General features: G+C 45.8%; 1 protein-coding gene across 17 annotated transcripts in view; it reads right to left on the bottom strand.

The window, feature by feature from the left end:
* The window catches only part of LOC126416640 (CUGBP Elav-like family member 2), a 764,867-nt gene extending 747,064 nt beyond the window's left edge, over positions 1–17,803 (bottom strand). For all 17 annotated transcript variants that reach the window (XM_050084411.1, XM_050084416.1, XM_050084409.1 and 14 more), the window contains exon 1: positions 17,742–17,803. In XM_050084411.1, coding sequence (XP_049940368.1) covers positions 17,742–17,761 — 20 coding nt within the window. In that variant the 5' untranslated portion in view covers positions 17,762–17,803. The remainder of the gene's footprint in view (positions 1–17,741) is intronic.
* Positions 17,804–19,835: the final 2,032 nt, after the last annotated feature.

Genomic DNA, 19,835 nt, shown 5'->3' with positions numbered 1-19,835 from the left:
GGTACAAGGGAGGAATTCGTGGCGGGCCGCATCAAACTAGTCAGAAGACTTGACTGTGGAAAAAAAATTATATTCGTAATCAAACAGCTGCTTTAGCTAGGTCTTAAGGCTTCTTGTACGTTTCACGCAGTATCTCATTAACGAAAGAAATAATCTGAAAAACAGTCTTTTCCAGCTTCAAGAGCTCGAGATCAGTGTTCAGTGGCTGGTAGTAAAAAATACCGGGCTGGCACCGAAATATTAAAAATGCACGATCCTAGGCAGCAGCTTAGGTGGTTGTTGTCTTCAGTCCTGAGACTGGTTTGATGCAGCTCTCCATGCTACTCTATCCTGTGCAAGCTTCTTCATCTCCCAGTACCTACTGCAGCCTACATCCTTCTGAATCTGCTTAGTGTATTCATCTCTTTGTCTCCCTCTGCTATTTTTATCCTCCACGCTGCCCTCAAGTACTAAATTGGTGATCCCTCGATGTCTCAGAACATGTCCTACCAACCGATCCCTTCTTCTAGTCAAGTTGTGCCACAAATTTCTCTTCTCCCCAATTCTATTCAATACCTCCTCATTAGTTATGTGACCTACCCATCTAATCTTCAGCATTCTTCTATAGCACCACATTTCGAAAGCTTCTATTCTCTTCTTGTCGAAACTATTTATCGCCCATGTTTCGTGTCCATACGTGGCTACACTCCATACAAATACCTTCAGAAACGACTTCCTGACACTTAAATCAATACTTGATGTTAACAAATTTCTCTTCTTCAGAAACGATTAGGTAACCTGCCGTTTATGCCGCCTCGCGTACGTGAAGAATGGCGAATGTGAAGTACTGTTTCACATTGCGAGGGCGCCCTCCGGAGCCCACCTCTAGCCGTTACTCGGACGCAGAACAAACCTGAGGAGGCTGCGAGACAGTGCTACAGGACAGCAGAGGCCCGCCCGGGCGAGGGCCGCCGGCTAATTACCTGGCGGCCATTAGGCGCGGGGATTATTTAGAGGCGGCGGCCCGCTGACAACGCCTGTAATGAAGTCTGCAGCGGCAATTAGGCGAGGCGCTGCGCGACAATAAGCGCTAATGGCCGGCCGCGGCCTCGGCCGACGTCGCGCGCAGCGATCGCGGATTAAGCGGCGGGCTGCGGCTGGGCGGGGCTCAGCGGTCCGTCCCGACACGGCCTTACCGAGCACGACGCCGCCGAGGCAGCTCGTAAGAGGCTCTGCAGAGTGCCGTATCGTCCCCTCGAGCCGCCCAAGTTCTGCGTGCCCTCAGGTAAGTCACGGGGTTCTTCCTAATATCGTGTGGGACCTCCTACATCTACATCCATACTCCGCAAGCCACCTGACGGTGTGTAGCGGAGGGTACATTGAGTACCTCTATCGGTTCTCCCTTCTATTCCAGTCTCGTGTTGTTCGTTGAAAGAAGGATCGTCGGTATGCCTCTGTGCGGGCTCTAATCTCTCTGATTTTATCCCCATGGTCTCTTCGCGAAATATACGTAGGAGGGAGCAATATACTGCTTGACTCCTCGGTGAAGGTATGTTCTCGAAACTTCAACAAAAGCCCGTACCGAGCTACTGGATCTTCTCTATCTCTTCTATCATCCCTATCTGGTACGGATCCCACACTGCTGAGCAGTATTCAAGCAGTGGGCGAACAAACGTACTGTAACCTACTTCGTTTGTTTTCGGATTGCATTTCCTTAGGATTCTTCCAATGAATCTCAGTCTGGCATCTGCTTTACCGACGATCAACTTTATATGATCATTCCATTTTAAATCACTTCTAATGCGTACTCCCAGATAATTTATGGAATTAACAGCTTCCAGTTGCTGACCTGCTATATTGTAGCTAAATGATGAAGTATGTTTCTTTCTATGTATTCGCAGCACATTACACTTGTCTACATTGAGATTCAGTTGCCATTCCCTGCACCATGCGTCAATTCGCTGCAGATCCTCCTGCATTTCAGTACAATTTTCCATTGTTACAACCTCTCGATATACTACAGCATCATCCGCAAAAAGCCTCAGTGAACTTCCGATGTTATCCACAAGGTCATTTACGGATATTGTGAATAGCAACGGTCCTACGACACTCCCCTGCAGCACACCTGAAATCACTCTTACTTCCGAAGACTTCTCTCCATTGAGAATGACATGCTGCGTTCTATGATCTAGGAACTCTTCAATCCAATCACACAATTGGTCTGATAGACCTTATGCTCCTACTTTGTTCATTAAACGACTGTGGGGAACTGTATCGAACGCCTTGCGGAAGTCAAGAAACATGGCATCTACCTGAGGCTAGTGCAGCAAGTCGACGTGGTATGGACTCGAGCAGTCGTCGGCTGTCCCTTGCAGAAGTATTCAGTCATGCTGTCTGTGCAGCCGTCCGTATCTGCGAAAGGGTTGACGGTGCAGGATTTTATACACGAGCTGACCTCTCCATTATGTGCCAAAAATGTCCGAAGGGATTCATGTCCGGCGATCTGGGTGGCCAAATCATGTGCTCGAATTGTCCAGAATGCTCTTCAAACCAGTGGCGAACAGTTGTGGGCCAGTGACATGGCGCTTTGTCGTGGCAACATTAAGTCCACGAATGGCAGCAAATGGTCTCAAAGTAGTCGAAAATAACCATTTCTAGTCACTGATCGGTTCATTTGGATCAGAGGAGCCAGTCTATGCCGTGTAAACACAGCCCACACCATTACGGAGCCACCACTGGCTTGCGTAGTGCCTTGTTGACAACCTCGGTCCACTGCTTCGTGGGATCTGCGCCAGACTCTAACCCTTCCATCAGCTCTTACCAATAGTGATCGGGACTGGTTTAACCAGGTCACAATTCTCCAGTCGACTAGTATTCAACAGCAATGATCTTGAGCCCAGTAGAGGCTTTTTTTGTGGTTTTAGGGCGCACAACTACAGTGGTCAATTAGCGCCCAGTCTAAGTTATGAATGCACTGCGAGGCACAAGGTTAAAACAGCAACTAAAGAGGACAACACTATAAAAGGCACATTAACAGCCAAGGGATCAAAAGAAGACAGCATAATCAAATGTCCTTAGACAGGTTCGTCAAGTGGATAAAACGAAGAACGCGAGCAGCTGGCTCCTGGGTCATCCGCTAAAATTTCATCCAGAGTACATGGCAGGCCAAGATCAATGCGCAGTGTATTAAAATTCGGACAGGACGTTAAAATGTGGCGGTCCGTCAGCAATTGCCCACACGGGCAGAACGGCGCCGGCGCAGCCGTCAGCAGATGGCGGTGGCTGAACCGGCAGTGTCCAATCCGTAACCGGGCCAAAACGACCTCCTCCCGCCGAGAAGGGCGTGAAGAGGTCGTCCAAGCCGTGGGGAAAGGTTTCGAGGCCCGAAGCTTGTTTTCAGTTAGTGTAGACCGATCGGCATACCACAGCGATAAAATGTTCTGACAAATGACTCTGCTAAAATCAGATGAAGGCACGCAACAAGAAGCTGTCCGAGGCTGGAGGATCGCAGCCTTGGCCGTGGCATCTGCAGCTTCGCTCCCAGGGATACAGACATGACCAGGAACCCACATAAAGGTAACCGGAGAACCGTCGTCCGCCAGCTGCTGAAGAGAGCGTTGGATCCGGTGCACGAATGGGTGAACCGGATACCGATCACTGAGGCTCTGGATGGCGCTCAGGGAATCAGACCAGATGAGATAAGCAGAATGTCGGTGGCGGCGGATGTTAACAACAGCCTGATAGAGGGCAAGACCGAACAATGGCCATGGAGCCGGTATTTGAAACTGTGTGCCCCGACAATAAAAGAACACCCGACACCGTCATTGGTCTTTGAGCCATCTGTATAAATGAAGATCGTATTAATGAACTTCGAACGAAGTTCGACAAACCGCGAGCGGTATACCGAAGCTGGGGTAACCTCATTTGGGAGCGAGCTGAGGTCAAGGTGAACGCAAATCTGAGCCTGGAACCAAGGTGGCGTTTGACTCTCGCCCACTCTAAAGCTTGCAGGGAGTGAAAAATCAAGGTGCTGAAGGAGGCGACGAAAGCGAGCTCCAGGGGGTAGTGGGGCAGATACATACAACCCGTATTGACAGTCGAGAGAGTCATCAAAAAAGGAAGGATAAGACGCGTGGTCGGGCACTGATAATAGCCGACAGGCATACCGACAAAGCAGTATATCACGCCGGTAGGTTAGTGGCAATTCACCGGCTTCAGCATGAAGGCTCTCGACGGGATTAGTATAGAACGCTCCGATCGCAAGACGTAACCCCCGATGTTGTATAGAGTTGAGGTGGCGTAAGATGGACGGCCGTGCAGAGGAGTATACAAAGCTCTCATAATCCAGCTTTGAGCGGACAATCGACCGATATAGGCGAAGTAGGACGGTTCGATCCGCTCCCCACGACGTACCGCTGAGGACACGGAGAACATCAGGAGAGGCTGCAGGCAATGTCGTGCTGCTAACAAAAGCACTCGCGTCGGCCGTCCGCCAACATAGCCCACCAACGCCAAATTTCGCCGCACTCTTCTAAAGGATACGTTCGTCGTACGTGCCACACTGAATTCTGCGGTTATTTCACGCAGTGTTGCTTGTCTGTTTTCACTGACAACGATACGCATACGCCGCTGCTGTCGGTCGTTAAGTGAAGACCGCCGACCGTCGACCATCGACTTGTCCGTGGTGAGAGGTAATGCCTGGAATTTCGTCTTCTCAGCACACTCTTGACACTGTTGAGATCCGAGTATTGAATTCCCTAACGATTTCCGAAATTGAACGCCGCGCGCATCTAGGTCCAACTACCATTCCGCGTTCAAAGTCTGTCAATACCGTTGATGCAACCTTTTCACATGAATCACCTGAGTAAAAATGACAGCTTCGTGAATACACCGCCCTTTTATACCGTGTGTACGGGATGACTGTCACATCAGCGTATGATCGTCAACCTCTTGCCATAAACGTCCTAACATGTGGGTATCGGTGTCAGCGATCGTCTTATTTATCCAGCCTCGATACTCTTCCTAATTAAGTGGCTTTGGGGGGGGGGGGGGCGAAGGAAGGGGAGAGGAGGGGGATCTTCGACAATCTCGTAAGATGGGAACCACGTCCAGTCCAACGTTGTCGCAGGTCGGCACTGAGGTAATCATGAAGTTCTCAAAGGAACTATCGTGGGGTACTCGTATTTTGGAAAATGAAGCCTCTAGAGTACTACTGGAACTGTGCCATAAGCCACTGCTACGATATGTCTAAGTACATGAAACCGGTCACAGTGAGAGCTACGCCTGGCCTGGTTTCTTCACACCACAAGCAGTCAGTGTCTTGGAATGTGTCGTACCAGCCAAGGATTGTTCTGTGTTGGAACTTTTACCTGACATTTGGTACAACGTCGTTGCTGAAGCGTCGAAACTTATTTATCGATCTCAGGGATACACAGACCACGCACTGCTATATTTTACGAAATGTTCTGACACGCCTACCCGCTAGCGGTTGTGTCTGCAAATATTCCACGTCGCGTGCTACGAATCTAAACTTGGAGAAATGCTTTATCACTGACACCTGTTATTTTTCGTTACGTCTCTTATTTTTCGAGCAGTTGTCTTCTGAAATCCTGCAGGTACTTGTATATATAACCCTATACTTTCCCTCCTCTTCTCAATATTACGTTGTCCATGTCAGTAAACCCGAAAAACCAGGATGAGGATGAGGATGAAGATGAAGAACAGAACTAGCCGGCAGAATACTAACTTTCCTTTCGCTTTCTTAGCAATATTTCGTTCCACATAGCCAGAATCCTGCTCAAGATTTCACGCTAAAATGGTTCTCGAATCACAATTTCTGGCTATTGGGATCAGTGAAGGACATTTGTTATTACGGAAGGCTACAATTTATAAAGATGACCTACCAACGTAGTACGGTTTACGTAGACCAGACTACGGTCACCTTGGTAGGACGCAATACCGAATATCAACGCCGCGCTTACCTCCTCCAGCGTATCTAGCTTGCCATTCCTGGTATTCAGTGCAGAGCGCCTACAGCAAAACCTTTTGGGACTATGATTAACGAATACGTGGAAATACTCGGAATGGAGGCACCAAGTTAGTACATAGCAGGATGGCGGTAGTTTTCGTCAGCCTTCTATGGCTCACCTGAGGATAACTGGCAGGTTCCCAGTCGAAATATCGCGGAGTGTAGTAAATGGCGACCGGCTGCAAACCTGAAACTTCTCTGAGTAAGTAACACGTACATAATTAACTTAATCCCCTCTCTCCTTCGCAGTTCACCGTTCTGTACGTGGTTCAGGGTATATAGCGTACCTGTATCATTCTTATCTCCGCTCCGTTTTCTTCTTATTCTATTGGTGGAAACAACGCGAGAAGGAAGACTGTATCGATCTGTAAGAGATCAAATTTCTCTGGTCTTAGCGTCGTCGTCATTATGCGACGTTTGTGTTGTGGTTCGTTGGCGACGTGGTGTGGCACCGTACTACAGACCCAAAGACCTCAGATCCAACCCCTGTCGATCCCTTGTTTCATCTCAGGCATTATTTGTAAATGTGAAAAATGACCGGTTGCACCGTGCATAGGAACACACACTGAAAGACAGGTCCCTCGTAAATGGCTGAGCCAGTCTGTTTAAAGGTCGGAGGAAGACAACGGCGTATCGCCTCCAATATGATCATTTCTAGTAACCAACCTCCGTGTTGATGACAGCTTTAACTCTTATGTTGGAGGAAATATGTTTCCGGAATGCTTTTGGAACGTGGCATATCGGAAGGGAGGACTGATTGCTTCATTACTGGCGTTAAAACGGGCTGAACGGTGAGGTTGTGTTCTTTTTTCTCTTCAATTGTTTAAGTAAAGGACCCATGAAGACAAAAGGTTTGACAGCCGACTTGACGCTTTCCTCTGATGCGTAGCAGCAATTAAGAAGAAGAACGAAGGAGAACTAATCATAAGAAATGAAGACCAGAGTCTCATGCCAAATCCGTACCCCTCAGTCTTTGCAGAACATGGGCGGAATCTCCTTGTCACAGAATAGGCAAATAGCTGAAATAAACGTTGAAGAAAGCGAAGACGAAACTTAAAGCATGAGAGGGTTATAAAGGCCTTGAGTGAGGCCAATACACTGTTGAGGTTCGGCTAGACAGTCAGCTGAATGTTAAGCGGTTTCACTGAAGTTGTGGAACAAGGCAAGACAAAGTGAAAGTGAAACAGCTGTAGGAAAAACAAACAGCCGAAGGCCCATGGGGATAGGAAGGAATGATGATTACGGCTTAATATCTGGTCGACAACGAGATCATCAGAGAGACAGGACGAATTCGAATTCGGGAGGGAATTCGGCCATGCCCTTTGATAGGCGCCATTCAGGCAGCCGCGTTAAATCATTTTCGGAAAAACCCCTAAATATGGATGCCCGGTCGTGGGTTTGAACTGTCGTCCTTCCGAGTGAGTGCCTTTCTACGTCGCCACTCACCTCGGTAATGTGGAATCCCGAAATGTTTTAGAGCTCTCCGCGGCGCAGAGCGTCGTCCTGTAACATCTGTCGCTGAAAATTACTGAATATTTCTGGCACACGCACTTTTTGAACAAGGTTTTCTGTCTTGGGGTCACACTGGCTCTACTGCAGTGGGCATTTGTGCACTAATGTTTTCGAATTGTCTAAAATATTTTGCAGTATTCTACAGAAAAACTTTGAAACAGTAAGTGTAGCATTGGTCCGCACTCCAAAACAAAAGGCAGAGGCACAATCCATCGAAAAGTTGTATACGCTTATAGGCGAAATACCGCGTAAAGAGAGGTGGTTCTCTGAGTGAACAATTTTAACAACAAGAGATGACCTTGTTGAACAAACAAATCGGTGAATACCTAGTGTGATAGCGAAGGGAAAAAAAAAATACTGAAATGCATTGATAAAATGGTTCAAATGGCTCTGAGCACTATGGGACTTAACATCTGAGGTCATCAGTCCCCTAGAACTTAGAACTACTTAGACCTAACCAACCTAAGGACATCACACACATCCATACCCGAGGCAGGATTCGAATCTGCGACCGTAGCAGTAGCCCGGTTCCAGACTGTAGTGCCCAGAACCGCTCGGCCACAACGGCCGGTGAAATCCATTGATAAATGATGAAAGAAGATGAAGGCGTTAACTACACAACAGAATGAATACATTCCCTGAATGTTGTCGATACCCCCTAGCAAAAGAGCTTCTGTAACAACAACATAGGGGGTGAAAAAGAGAACAAGGTAAGTTCAATAGTCATAATAGCAATTCCACGCATTTCAACCAGTTCCTGTTTCTACTAAGATTAGCATACGGAACTCACATATGTTGCCATAGTTTATATCTCTGTGTGTGTGATGGAACGACATTGGTAACCATGTATCTGGATAATGTATGACTCATTTTTCCGGTGCATACTAAAGCCCCCAACTTCGTGACGTCTTTGTGTCACAAATCGGACAACTGGAAGAAAGTAGTAAACGGCCGGCATCCATCTACTGACGACGACGGCGACAACGACGGAGATAGTCGTCGAAAGCTTGAGACTGAATACGAATTTGACGCGACAAGATCTGCAAGTAGCTCTTAATCAAAACGGCACTGCGAAAACCTACGTCGTCAATCACAAAGCTTATTATTTGCACCCGAAAGTGAAACTTGAAGTGTACCTTGTAAGAATATACTTTAAGTTAGTTGCTGTAGGAACATGATTATGCACTGCAAATTTTTATTCAATTAGAAAACAATTAAACAAGAAGACGACGGGAAGTGGATACTTTTCAGCTATTCCTTGTACCTAGATGATAAGGGCTGCGATTATAAACCATCATTATAGTGCTTGCAATTAATTTTTATTCTGGAACGTGGTAGTGTGTTCCTCCTTTACTGTTAATTCAGCATTGTCAATACTTATATCGTCGACTATGCGATCTTCCCGTAAGACATGTCAGGCAGGCTAAATCAATTAGTAAGGTCCCGCAGGAGTCATATTCCATATTTACATACTGGTTGGGAATCTGGGATTTAAATCAGCCATATCGCACTTTCTTACTACACAAGATGTAACACTGTCTGGTTGGTGAAGTACAGATACCAAAGCATGTTTAACATACTCAGACGAATCTGAAGTACGTACTGTATATCTTTCGACGTTAGGGGGATGGAGGGCGGGAGACAAGTTTGTACTCCTTACTTGACAGGAAGAGAGATAGGATTGATAGTTATGAAGAAAGCTGTGGAACGCTGGCTGTACAACAAGGTCCCCAGGCCTGGTAGCACCGCCGCTGCTGCTGCTGCTGCTGCTGCTGCTGCTGCTGCCGCCTCCGTGGACGGACACACCCACTGCGCGCGGCAGGATTCGCGGCGACGGCGCTGCACGCTTGCGGCTTATCGCCGGGACTCTGACCTCAGAGATAAGGCGCATCTGGGCCACCTCTTGGCCTTAGCGAGCTCTCCGTCCTTGCCGCAGTGTTAAGTCTTGTAGAGCACGGGGGCACGTGGCCAGCTTACAATTACCAGCGTCTCGGAATAAAAACTAAGGATGAGATCACTTGAATAGGCAGAAAAATTTATTTTGGTACGAGTGAGTGCCGAAAGGAAGTTCTCAATATCGGCTGGGGTAACGCGTGTCATGCATATTGCTCGGTCGACTTTCCCGCTTCGCTGACAAGCTACAACCTCCTGCCGCTAGAGGGCTCCCAACCGTAGCGTGTAACGTGGCAGTCTGTTTCGTGACTACGTAGGTACGTGAGAGACCCTCAGAAAACAAAGCACAAATTCGAAGTGTTCGTCCGCATACTCAGCATCCTCTCCTCCAGCAAGATAACACCAGACCACACACGAACGCTGCTACGTCTGTAACAATCCGCCGCCTTTGGGTCACTCATCGATCATTCTCCGTCCAGTCCTGACTGTCTCATTCGATTTTCATCTGTTTCCAAAACTTAAAGAAGACCCTCCACTTTGACAGTGATGTAGCGGTGCAAGCAGGGGTGGGGGTGTTGCTCAGAAAACGAAGTAAAATGTTCCACTGTGACTGTATCAAAAACCCTTTCTCTCGTTGGGAGACACTTGCTCGTCGGCAGATTTACTATGCAGATAAATATATATGTAGACATGATCAATAAAAATTTAGAATGTTAATAAAGTTTGTTTTGCAATTGTAATGTAAAATCACAAATGAGGTGTGCGCCCATGTTGATACTAGATACTAGTACGGGAATAACTTATGGACGCTGTAATAATAGTAAAATAGCTACAGGTGTTTCTGTGACCACTCTCTTTAATGACGCGTTTCGAAAATATCACCAGATTCTGAAGAGAGATGTTTACAGAACCAAATACATGTTGCGAACACATTGCACAAATGTGGTATACCAAGTATTATACATACCAATTAAGGGAACAGACACCACACAATGTACTGAGTCACTGTAAGTGTGCCATATTGAATAGGAACTTAACATCCGTCACTGGAGAGCCTTGCAAGAAAACTAAAGCGGCCGCAAGGCAATGAATCCCAAAAAAAAGGCATACAGAAAGGCAGTAACCGTAAGAATAACGGTAGAAAAAGTCGTGTACATGTTTTATATCTTGTAGTAAAAATTACAGTTTACGTGAGAGTGTCAAAGTACCGAGGTAGGGGTAGGGCCAATCAGAAAGATTTATTTAGGTTCGCACAGTAGGTCTGTGGGAAGGCACGAAACATTATGACAGGAAGTATGAAATAACAAACGCCTTTAGTCACAACTTTTCGTGTTTTATTAAGTACAAGATGCATTTCGGACCATGTGGGTTCATCATCAGGTGTTATTTGTCGTAATTAGGGGTCCGAAATGCATCGTGTTGTGTTGGCAGAAGAGCCAACACCGTGTTACTAGCAGAGGCCGAAATGTACGCGTTTTAGCTCACGCAGGCTGGCGTGAAGAGGGAAGAACTATACTGACGTGAGGTCTGGAACATGACAAGGAATGGTAATTCAGAAAGCGGACGTAATTAGATACTTAACTTTAATCCATTAATGAGGAACGTCGCTCTTGACGGTACATGATTCACAATATTATCTGTTCACAATAGTAACTGAATATGGCGCCTTGCTAGGTCGTAGCAAATGACGTAGCTGAAGGCTATGCTAAACTGTCGTCTCTGCTAATGAGAACGGATGTAGACAGTGAACCGTCGCTAGCAAAGACGGCTGTACAACTGGGGCGAGTGCTGACTAGACCTGCCGTGTGGCGGCGCTCGGTCTGCAATCACTGATAGTGGCGACACGCGGGTCCGACGTATACTAACGGACCGCGGCCGATTTAAAGGCTACCACCTAGCAAGTGTGGTGTCTGGGTGTGACACCACACATCGTGCACTTAATAGAACAGGAAAACTTGTGACCGAAGGTGTTTGTTAAATCATACTTCCAATGTATTGCATACAGTCACGTTTGAAGCTGCGAAATATGGATAAAATTAAATTAAAAAAATTACAGGAATATTGTATGTATATGTTGTTGTACAACCACAAAATGACACCGAACAATAATGCGTGTACACGGATATATCATAATATACATAAAAAGTTAAAACAAACGGTCAGGTTTCATAACCCTATCATCATAAAACTATGTGCATGTTGGTATGATCTCTATGCAGTTGTACACTGAAGCGCCAAAAAAACTGGTATAGGCATGCGTATTCAAATACAGAGATGTGTAAACAGGCATAATACAGCGTTGCTATCGGCAATGCCTGTATAATACAACAAGTGTCCGGAGCAATTCTTAGATCGGTTACTGCTACTGGAATGGCAGATTATCAAGATTTAAGTGAGTTTTAAAGTGGTGTTACTGTCGGCACACGAGCGAAGGGACACAGCATCTCCGAGGTAGCGATGAAGTGGGCATTTCCCCGTACGATCTTTTCACGAGCGTGTCGTGAATATCAGGAATTCTGTAAAACATCTTATCTCCGACATCGGTGTGGCCGGAAAAAAATCCTGCAAGAAGGGACCAATAACAACTGAAGAGAGTCGTTCAACGTGTCAGAAGTGCAATCACTCCGCAATGTTTTTCAGATTTCAATTCTGGGGCGTCAACAAGTGTCAGCGTGGGAACCATTCAACGAAACTTCATCGATATGGGCTTCTGGAGCCCAAGGCCCACTCGTGTACCCTTGATCACTGCACGACACAAAGATTTAAGCCTCGACTGGCCCGTCAACACCGGCAATGGACAGTTTATGACTGGAAACATGTTGCCTGGCCGGACGAGTGTCGTTTCAAATTTTATCGATACGATGGACGTGTACGGGTATCGAGTCAACCTCATGAATCCATGGACCCTGCATGTCGGCAGGAGACTGTTCAAGCTGATGGAGACTCTGTAATGGTGTGGGGCATGTGCAGTCTGAGTGATATGGGACCCTTGATATGTCTAGATACGACTCCGACAGGTGTTACGTACGTAAGCATCCTGTTTTAGTGTGCATCCACTCATGACCTTTGTGGATTTCGATGGACTTGGACAATTCCAGCAAGACAATGCGACACCCCACACCTCCTGAATTGCTACAGAGTGGCTCCAGAAACACGCTTCCGAGTTTAATCGCTTCCGCTGGTCACCAAACTCCCCAGACATGAAAGTTATTGAGCGTATTTGGGATGTCTTGCAACGTGCTGCTCAGAAGAGATCTCCACTCTCTCGTACTCTTACGGATTTATGGGCACCCCTGCAGGATCCATGTTGCCAGTTCCCACCAGCACTACTTCAGACATTAGTCGAGTCCATGTCACGTCGTGTTGCGGCACTTCTGCGTGTTCGCGGGGACCCTACACGATATTAGGCAGGTGTTCCAGTTTCTTTGACTCTGCGGTGTATAATGATAGGGATATGGAACCTGTAAGTTGTTATATCTTTTTATATAGATTACGATATTCTTGCGTACGCTCATAATTGTTTGTTGTCACATTTCAGTGTGTGACAACATGTACAAACAATATTCCTGTCATTGTGTTTCGTGCCTTACCAAAACATATCCGCGAACCTAAATAAACGTTTCTGACTGGCCCTACCCCTACCAAGGCAGTTTATGACTTGATTACGTCTACTATAATTTTTACTGCAAGATAGAAAACTATGCACATGACTTCTTTACCGTTAAGCTTGCGATTACTGTCTTTCTGTACGAGTTTTTTGGTATTCGTTGCTTTAACTTACGGCGACTTTAATTTCCTGTTCAGCCACTGATGTTTAGTTCCTATTCAATATGGCACACTCAAGTTGACTCAGTACATTGTATAGTGTGTGTTCCCTTAATTGTTAAGTATAACATCTGGCTGTACCACATTTGTACAAAGTGTTCGGAACTTTTAATTGGTTTTGAAAACGCCTGTTATCCGAATCTGATATTTTCGAAACGCGTCACTAAAAAGAGCGGTCACAAAAATACCTGTGGCTTTTTTACTATTGTCATAGCGTCCATAATAGCTATTCCCATACTACTACGAAATTTATTTGAAAATCTTTGAGAGTTCACACACAAAAAATTCGGAGGTGTTAGCTTTCAGCACGACCTCCTATACAAACTGCTGACGTATATATTTAGAGTAGTTTGGTTGAACTTCTAATTCGACGGAAAGATAATAAAATAACAAAATGCTGAATAGTTTTGAGGGTATGCCACGAAATGTAACCAGTAAGAATAACATTGTATTGCAAATTTTTGCATCATTGGGGGGGGGGGGGGGGGGAGGGGGAGGCGGGGGAGGAAGAGGAGAATAGGATAATGGAATACACCAAAGAGACCGATGTCTTGAGAGTACTGAATTCTCATATCGCTCTTAATGTCAACCATTTGCGACAAGTTGAAACGGTATTCAGTAATTTTTCACGGTGACACCTCTGCCACTACATAGCACCATTCTTGTATCGGGCATACTCAATGCCATCGACAGCAGTATCACAGACATAACCCTCACCTCTCCTCATTTCTGTTAAAGTGGTGTTTGCGACCCATGAAATGGCAAGTGGACGGGTTCAAATCTTTATCTGGTAATGTTTTCACCTTTCATAATCGACCGTCTTAGAGACTGCTCCGAGTACATTCACTGAATGTAGAACTCTCATTTCTACTGTGAGTCCTTACTACTTCGACTGTCTTAACATTCCTTAAAATCCGTTGGTGTACTTGTTTTAGTTCAATGGAAATTGCAAACATGTTAGGAGGTACAAAGCGAAAATTTCGCTTTCGATTCGCACAACTCACTGGTGTGCGGTCTTTAACAACAATTTTTCTGTCATATTTATAACTGCGCATGCCGATGTATGTAATGGTCGATTAAACCTTCTGTGTATGATATACGACTAATGGCAGACAAAAAGAGAGAGAAAGAGAGAGAGAGAGAGAGAGAGAGAGAGAGAGAGAGTACGTCTGATCTATTTCAGTGGGGTATTAGAAATGAACTTTGTATTCACTGTCTCCTCCTTGGGAAGAAAGTGAAACAACGAGGGCACAAATGAATTAAAATTATCTGTGATCTACATAATCGTACTTAGAAGTTGCTCATTGATGTTCTCTAATATTTATTGAAAAGCTACCGATCCGAGTCCTAATTATGAGGCAAGCAAAACAAATATTACAGAGAATTACTATTTACATTTCGAACACTTCTCCAGAAAATTACCCTTAGTATTTTTTGTATACAGCCACATCTCTCGAAGAAATGGACGCGTTTTTCCATTTCTGAAGTTGAGTGAACGAACAAAGGTGCACAAAGGACATCGTAGCAAATATTCCACAAGGCAAAAAGCCTTGTGGAAAGGAAGCAGGTACTAACTTCCAGAAATTAAATCTTCAGGCTTTAAACAATTCATGAAAACTATTTGGAAGAATTTCGAAAGGGTGCGATCGATTGATACATATGAAGAGGGAAATAAAATGATAAAGCTTCACAATCTGATCGTTACAAGAGACTATTGATAAGGTGGATTGTAAGAGCAAGGAAAGACGACGTCCTGCAACGAACAAAAAAATGGTTCAAATGGCTCTGAGCACTATGGGACTCAACTGCTGGGGTCATTAGTCCCCTAGAACTTAGAACTAGTTAAACCTAACTAACCTAAGGACATCACAAACAGCCATGCCCGAGGCAGGATTCGAACCTGCGGTCTTGCGGTTCCAGACTGCAGCGCCTTTAACCGCACGGCCATGCAACGAACAAAAATGGTTTCTGGTTAGGTGAGTTTTGTAGCAAATACGAAGTAGTTAGTGACGCCCGTGAGGAGAAAATTACGACGAATTAACTAAGATATGTCAAGTTAACTACAGTATAAATAAAATTTAGGCAAAATAGGATAAACGACCACACTTGCTGTGTTCCGAAAATGAGTTAAAGCTTTATGGTTGCAATCGTTTCTTTATGCGACAGCTTCTATGCAGCCAAGTTTGTGAAGTTTGAAGTGAGGTGGGTTTCGAGCAGGTGTGTTGAAAGGATCTCCTCCTCACCCTGTCGACACTACGCGGGCGCCTAAGTAGCGTGGGGCGAAGTGCAGCCCGCTACGTGGCGGTAGGGCGTCCCACTAAACCGCGCCGTTCCTGCAGGAAACCACGGAGGTTACGCGCTTCGCAGTAATTCCGCGGGAACAGGCGAGGTCGGGGAGGTGTTAAAGGAAACTTCTTGAGCGCGGGATGAGATGAGAATTTATCTCTAACGTGTAAGAACTTGAGACGCAACACTGACAAAGTTGGAGTGCTTAAAACTAACTGGCTAGCTATGCAAAGAAGGCAGAAAAGTTCTCAGCGCGGAAGCGCGAATTGAGAAAATGTTCTTACATAGTGTTTAGTAAGGAATTAAGCTTTGCATTTAGAAAGCTCCTTATCGAGCAACCGCTGTAATCAAATCCCCTCTTTCTACACACTGTAGCCTGTGTAACAGAATGAGCTGGCGCCTTTCTTACTATGCCTACAAGCTTCCTGGCGTACTGTACTCTCTTGAAAAAGATAGCGCAGGTGGAGCAAAATTACACAGCCATCACCTGATGATCAGTAACAATGCAGACTCTTTACGAGTTCACCCACACATTATATATGTAACGCCTAATGGAAATACAACGTGTGAGTAAGGCCAAACATTAAGTTAAGTAGAATAAAGGGTAAACAGCGGAACACGTTAGTTACAAGACACATTAACGCAGCAACAAACTTTAAAGCTAAGGTAATAAAAATGCATTAATTTTCAGGATTCTAGAGGACATGACATCAGCAGTTATTCTGGTTAACCAAATAACTGAATAAATTGCAAGAAACAATCAAAGTTTTAATATTTATTTCCTTTACTACTGGATGACTTGTTTCGAGCCTATACCCATTAATAAAACACCGAATAAGCTGTGCAGTAAAACGTTACGACGGCTACATGAATGCTCATTGTAATTAAACGTATCTTTAGTACAGATCAACATAGGGCTAAACATCATTCGCCTCATTTAGTGAATGAATTTGAGCCTTTTAATGCTTCATACGAGAGATACGTTCAACTACAATGAACGTTCGTGTGGCTGCCTCGTATGTGTTACTGTATAGTTTATTGGATGATTTGACAATGAACTTTGAGTCTAAACTACTCATCAAGCAATGAAGGAAATTAATATGACAACTTTGAGGGTTCTCTACAATTTATGCCATTATTTGGGTAATAAAAATTAATGTACAAAAACAGGTTTAAAACTCAGTAAGATTAATCTAAATTAAAGAAGGGGATGGAGTAGAATTTCAATATATGTAGCAGAAAAGCGACGGACGATTCAACCTGAAAGTAAATTAGCGCTTTCCTTTGCACAGGGGAAGGAAATTTTGGAAAATAAGCCATAAACGTGAAGAGGGGAGAGTAACGTGAGGAATGCTATGCCGAAATGGCGAAAGTGAAACTTAAGTGGTTCAAAATGGTTAAAATGGCTCTGAGCACTATGGGACTCAAAACGTAAGTGGTAATGAGGCGTGTAAGTAATATCACGCACTTGCAGGTCGAAGTACAAGTCATTATAGAATTGCAGATACGCACACCAAAAGCAGCCGTTGTGGAAATGCAATTAAGCCATGCCAACAGTAGCAACTGTGCAAATGCGGGTAACTAATGCCGATAGTATCCACAATGGAAACGCAGTCTCTGCGTGCTGACCATAGCTCCCTTTGAAAATATGGTTCAAACATGCCGAACGTCGTCATTGGGCAAACGAAGTTTGTGGAAACGCAGAAAATGCGTGCTTATAGTAGCCACCACGAATTCGGAGATTTCATGTGCTGACAGGGGACATGCAGATAATGTGCGGCAGCGTGGAGGCATGTCTGCATTCGCCGAGCCAGAAGCGCAGGCAGTGCTGCACCGGCCGACGCGGAAGTGGGGGCCACGTGGCAACTGCCGACGCGGAAGTGGGGGCCACGTGGCAACCGCCGACGCGGAAGTGGGGGCATACCGACACAAGTTGTGGATGAAATGAGCCAATAGAAGTGACTATAGAATCCTGGGTATGTGTCCTCAGTTAACGTGACGTCTTACTGGTGGTAGGTTACCTTCTCACTGAGAATTCGACGGAGAAATAGAAAGTCAGTTATTTGTAGCAACTGTGGATTGGTATCTATGGCAGTAAAACACATCACAGCAACAGGTTACTGACTTTCAGCAGCCTACGCCCTGGTGTGAATCTAGTTTCACAACTGTCGGCCGATACCCGCGAGCGAAACGGTTCGGGCGGCGTTAACAGAGTTACCTGCTGTATGCGGGCGGCATTCGTCACCTGCAGAATGGCAGCGTTGCAGCCGTCTCTGTGCGGGAGGTCACTGAGGCGCGGCTTGCGGCGGCGCCGCGGCAGCGCTTATCGGCTGTTCGGCGGCAGATAAGGCGGGCGAGGACGGCGAGGCGGCCAGAGTGCGGCGAGGAGAGGAGAGGAGAGCAGAGCAGAAACAGATAGTGTGTGTGGCCGGCGCTTGCGACACACACACACACACACACACACACACACACACACACACACACACACACTGCGTGCGGCGGCAGCGGCACCGCACTTACGACAGAGGGCGCGGCGCGAGACTCGCCGACGCATTCGCTTCTGTGCGTCGCTGGCGCTGCACGTGGCGACTCTGTGTAGGGGGCAGGCCATCAGGGAAACTGTGCTCGGTCGGGAAGGAAATCTTTGGTAGTGTGTGCTCCATTCTAGTGTCGACACTGAAAATGCTAAGACGAAGCGGCATTCGAGACCGAGAGCAGATCGACAACTCGGCAGGATTGGCAGTGGACCCTCAACGTGAAGAAGTGAAAAGTGTTGCTCACAAATAGCCGAAGAGATCCACTACCGTTTGGTTATGCTACTGGCTATAAATCACTGCAAACAGCAAGATCCCTGGAGCTCCCAGGAGCGAACAGCTGAACCGACCAGAACTGCAATGATCAGATGAAAAAAACTACAGGAAAAGCTGAACCACACGGATTCATTGGAAGAACCTTACGGAAATGATATTCTTCCACGAAAAATCTAACATTTCCTCGACCAAGAATTGTTCATCAGCTTAGGTCGTTAACCAGGACACACACACACACACACACACACACACACACACACACACACACACACACACAGACACAGAGATAAGAGGTAGGGCATATAACGTAGGGCTCAGAGTTTCGCTAAGGGATCGTTCGGTCGGTGCGATAGCGAGTGAGACCCTTACGCAAATGTTCTGTAGTATCTAATGACAGACGGTACAAGAGAGGCGTTCTGCATCACAGATATTTTTACTATTGAAATTCAGAGTCTGAACATAACAGGAAGACTAGCGCAACCTATTACTTCAAGTTATCTTTCCCAAAACTAATAAGACGGTAAAATCAGGGAAGTTACAACTGGTAAGGAGATTTACCGACAATAATTCTTTCTAGGCTCCATTCACGAATGCAGTAGAGTAAGTGGCGTAAAGATAGTGGTACCAGAAGTAACTTCCGGTGGCTTGCAGACTGTAGACTTAGATTTTTTAGATGCCGCAGGGGCTCCTGTTCTCCGAGTACACAGCAGATCCGTCGCACGCAAATGGACACCAGCAACACTTTTTGTCAATGCTCTTCTTTGCCGTAATGTTTATTTCTCGAGCGAATGTAAGGACATCCATGAGTGCTGGGGCAGAAATTCTGTTTAGAGTCAACGTGTCTGCATTTACATGGATACTCTGCAAATCACACTTCAGTGCCTGGCAGAGTGTTCATCAAACTACCTTCACAGTAATTCTCTATTATTACATACCGAACAGCAAACGGAAAAAAAACACCTATATCTTTCTGTGCGAGCTCTGATTTCCCTTATTTTATTACGATGACCAGATCATTTCTTTCTATGTACGTCGGCATCAACGAAATACCTGCGCACTTGGAGGAGAAAGTTGGTGACTGAAATTTCGTAAGAAGTTCCCACGACAACGGAAAGTTCCTTTGTTTTAATGATGTCCACCACAAATACTGTATCATTTCAGTGACACTCTCTCCCCGATTTCACGGTAACACAAGAAGTGCTGCTCTTCTTTGAACTTTTCTGATGTGCTCCGTTACTCCTTCCTGGTAGGGATCCCACACCACGGCAGCAGTACTCCAGAAGAGGATGGATAAGCGTCGTCTACGCAGTCTAGCAGATCTGTTGCCTCTTGTAAGTGTTCTGCCAGTAAAAAGCAGTCTTTCGTCCGCCTTCCCCCCCCCCCCCCCCCCCCCCCCCCCGCCCCCACAACATTTTCTACGTGTTCTTTTCAATTTAAGTTGTTCGTGATTGTAGTTCCTAGGTATGTAGGTGAATTTACAGCGTTTAGATTTGACTGATTTG

The sequence above is a fragment of the Schistocerca serialis genome, chromosome 8 (assembly GCF_023864345.2).
Source record: "Schistocerca serialis cubense isolate TAMUIC-IGC-003099 chromosome 8, iqSchSeri2.2, whole genome shotgun sequence".
NCBI classification, from domain to species: domain Eukaryota; kingdom Metazoa; phylum Arthropoda; class Insecta; order Orthoptera; family Acrididae; genus Schistocerca; species Schistocerca serialis.
This window is presented reverse-complemented; position numbering and strand designations above follow the sequence as displayed.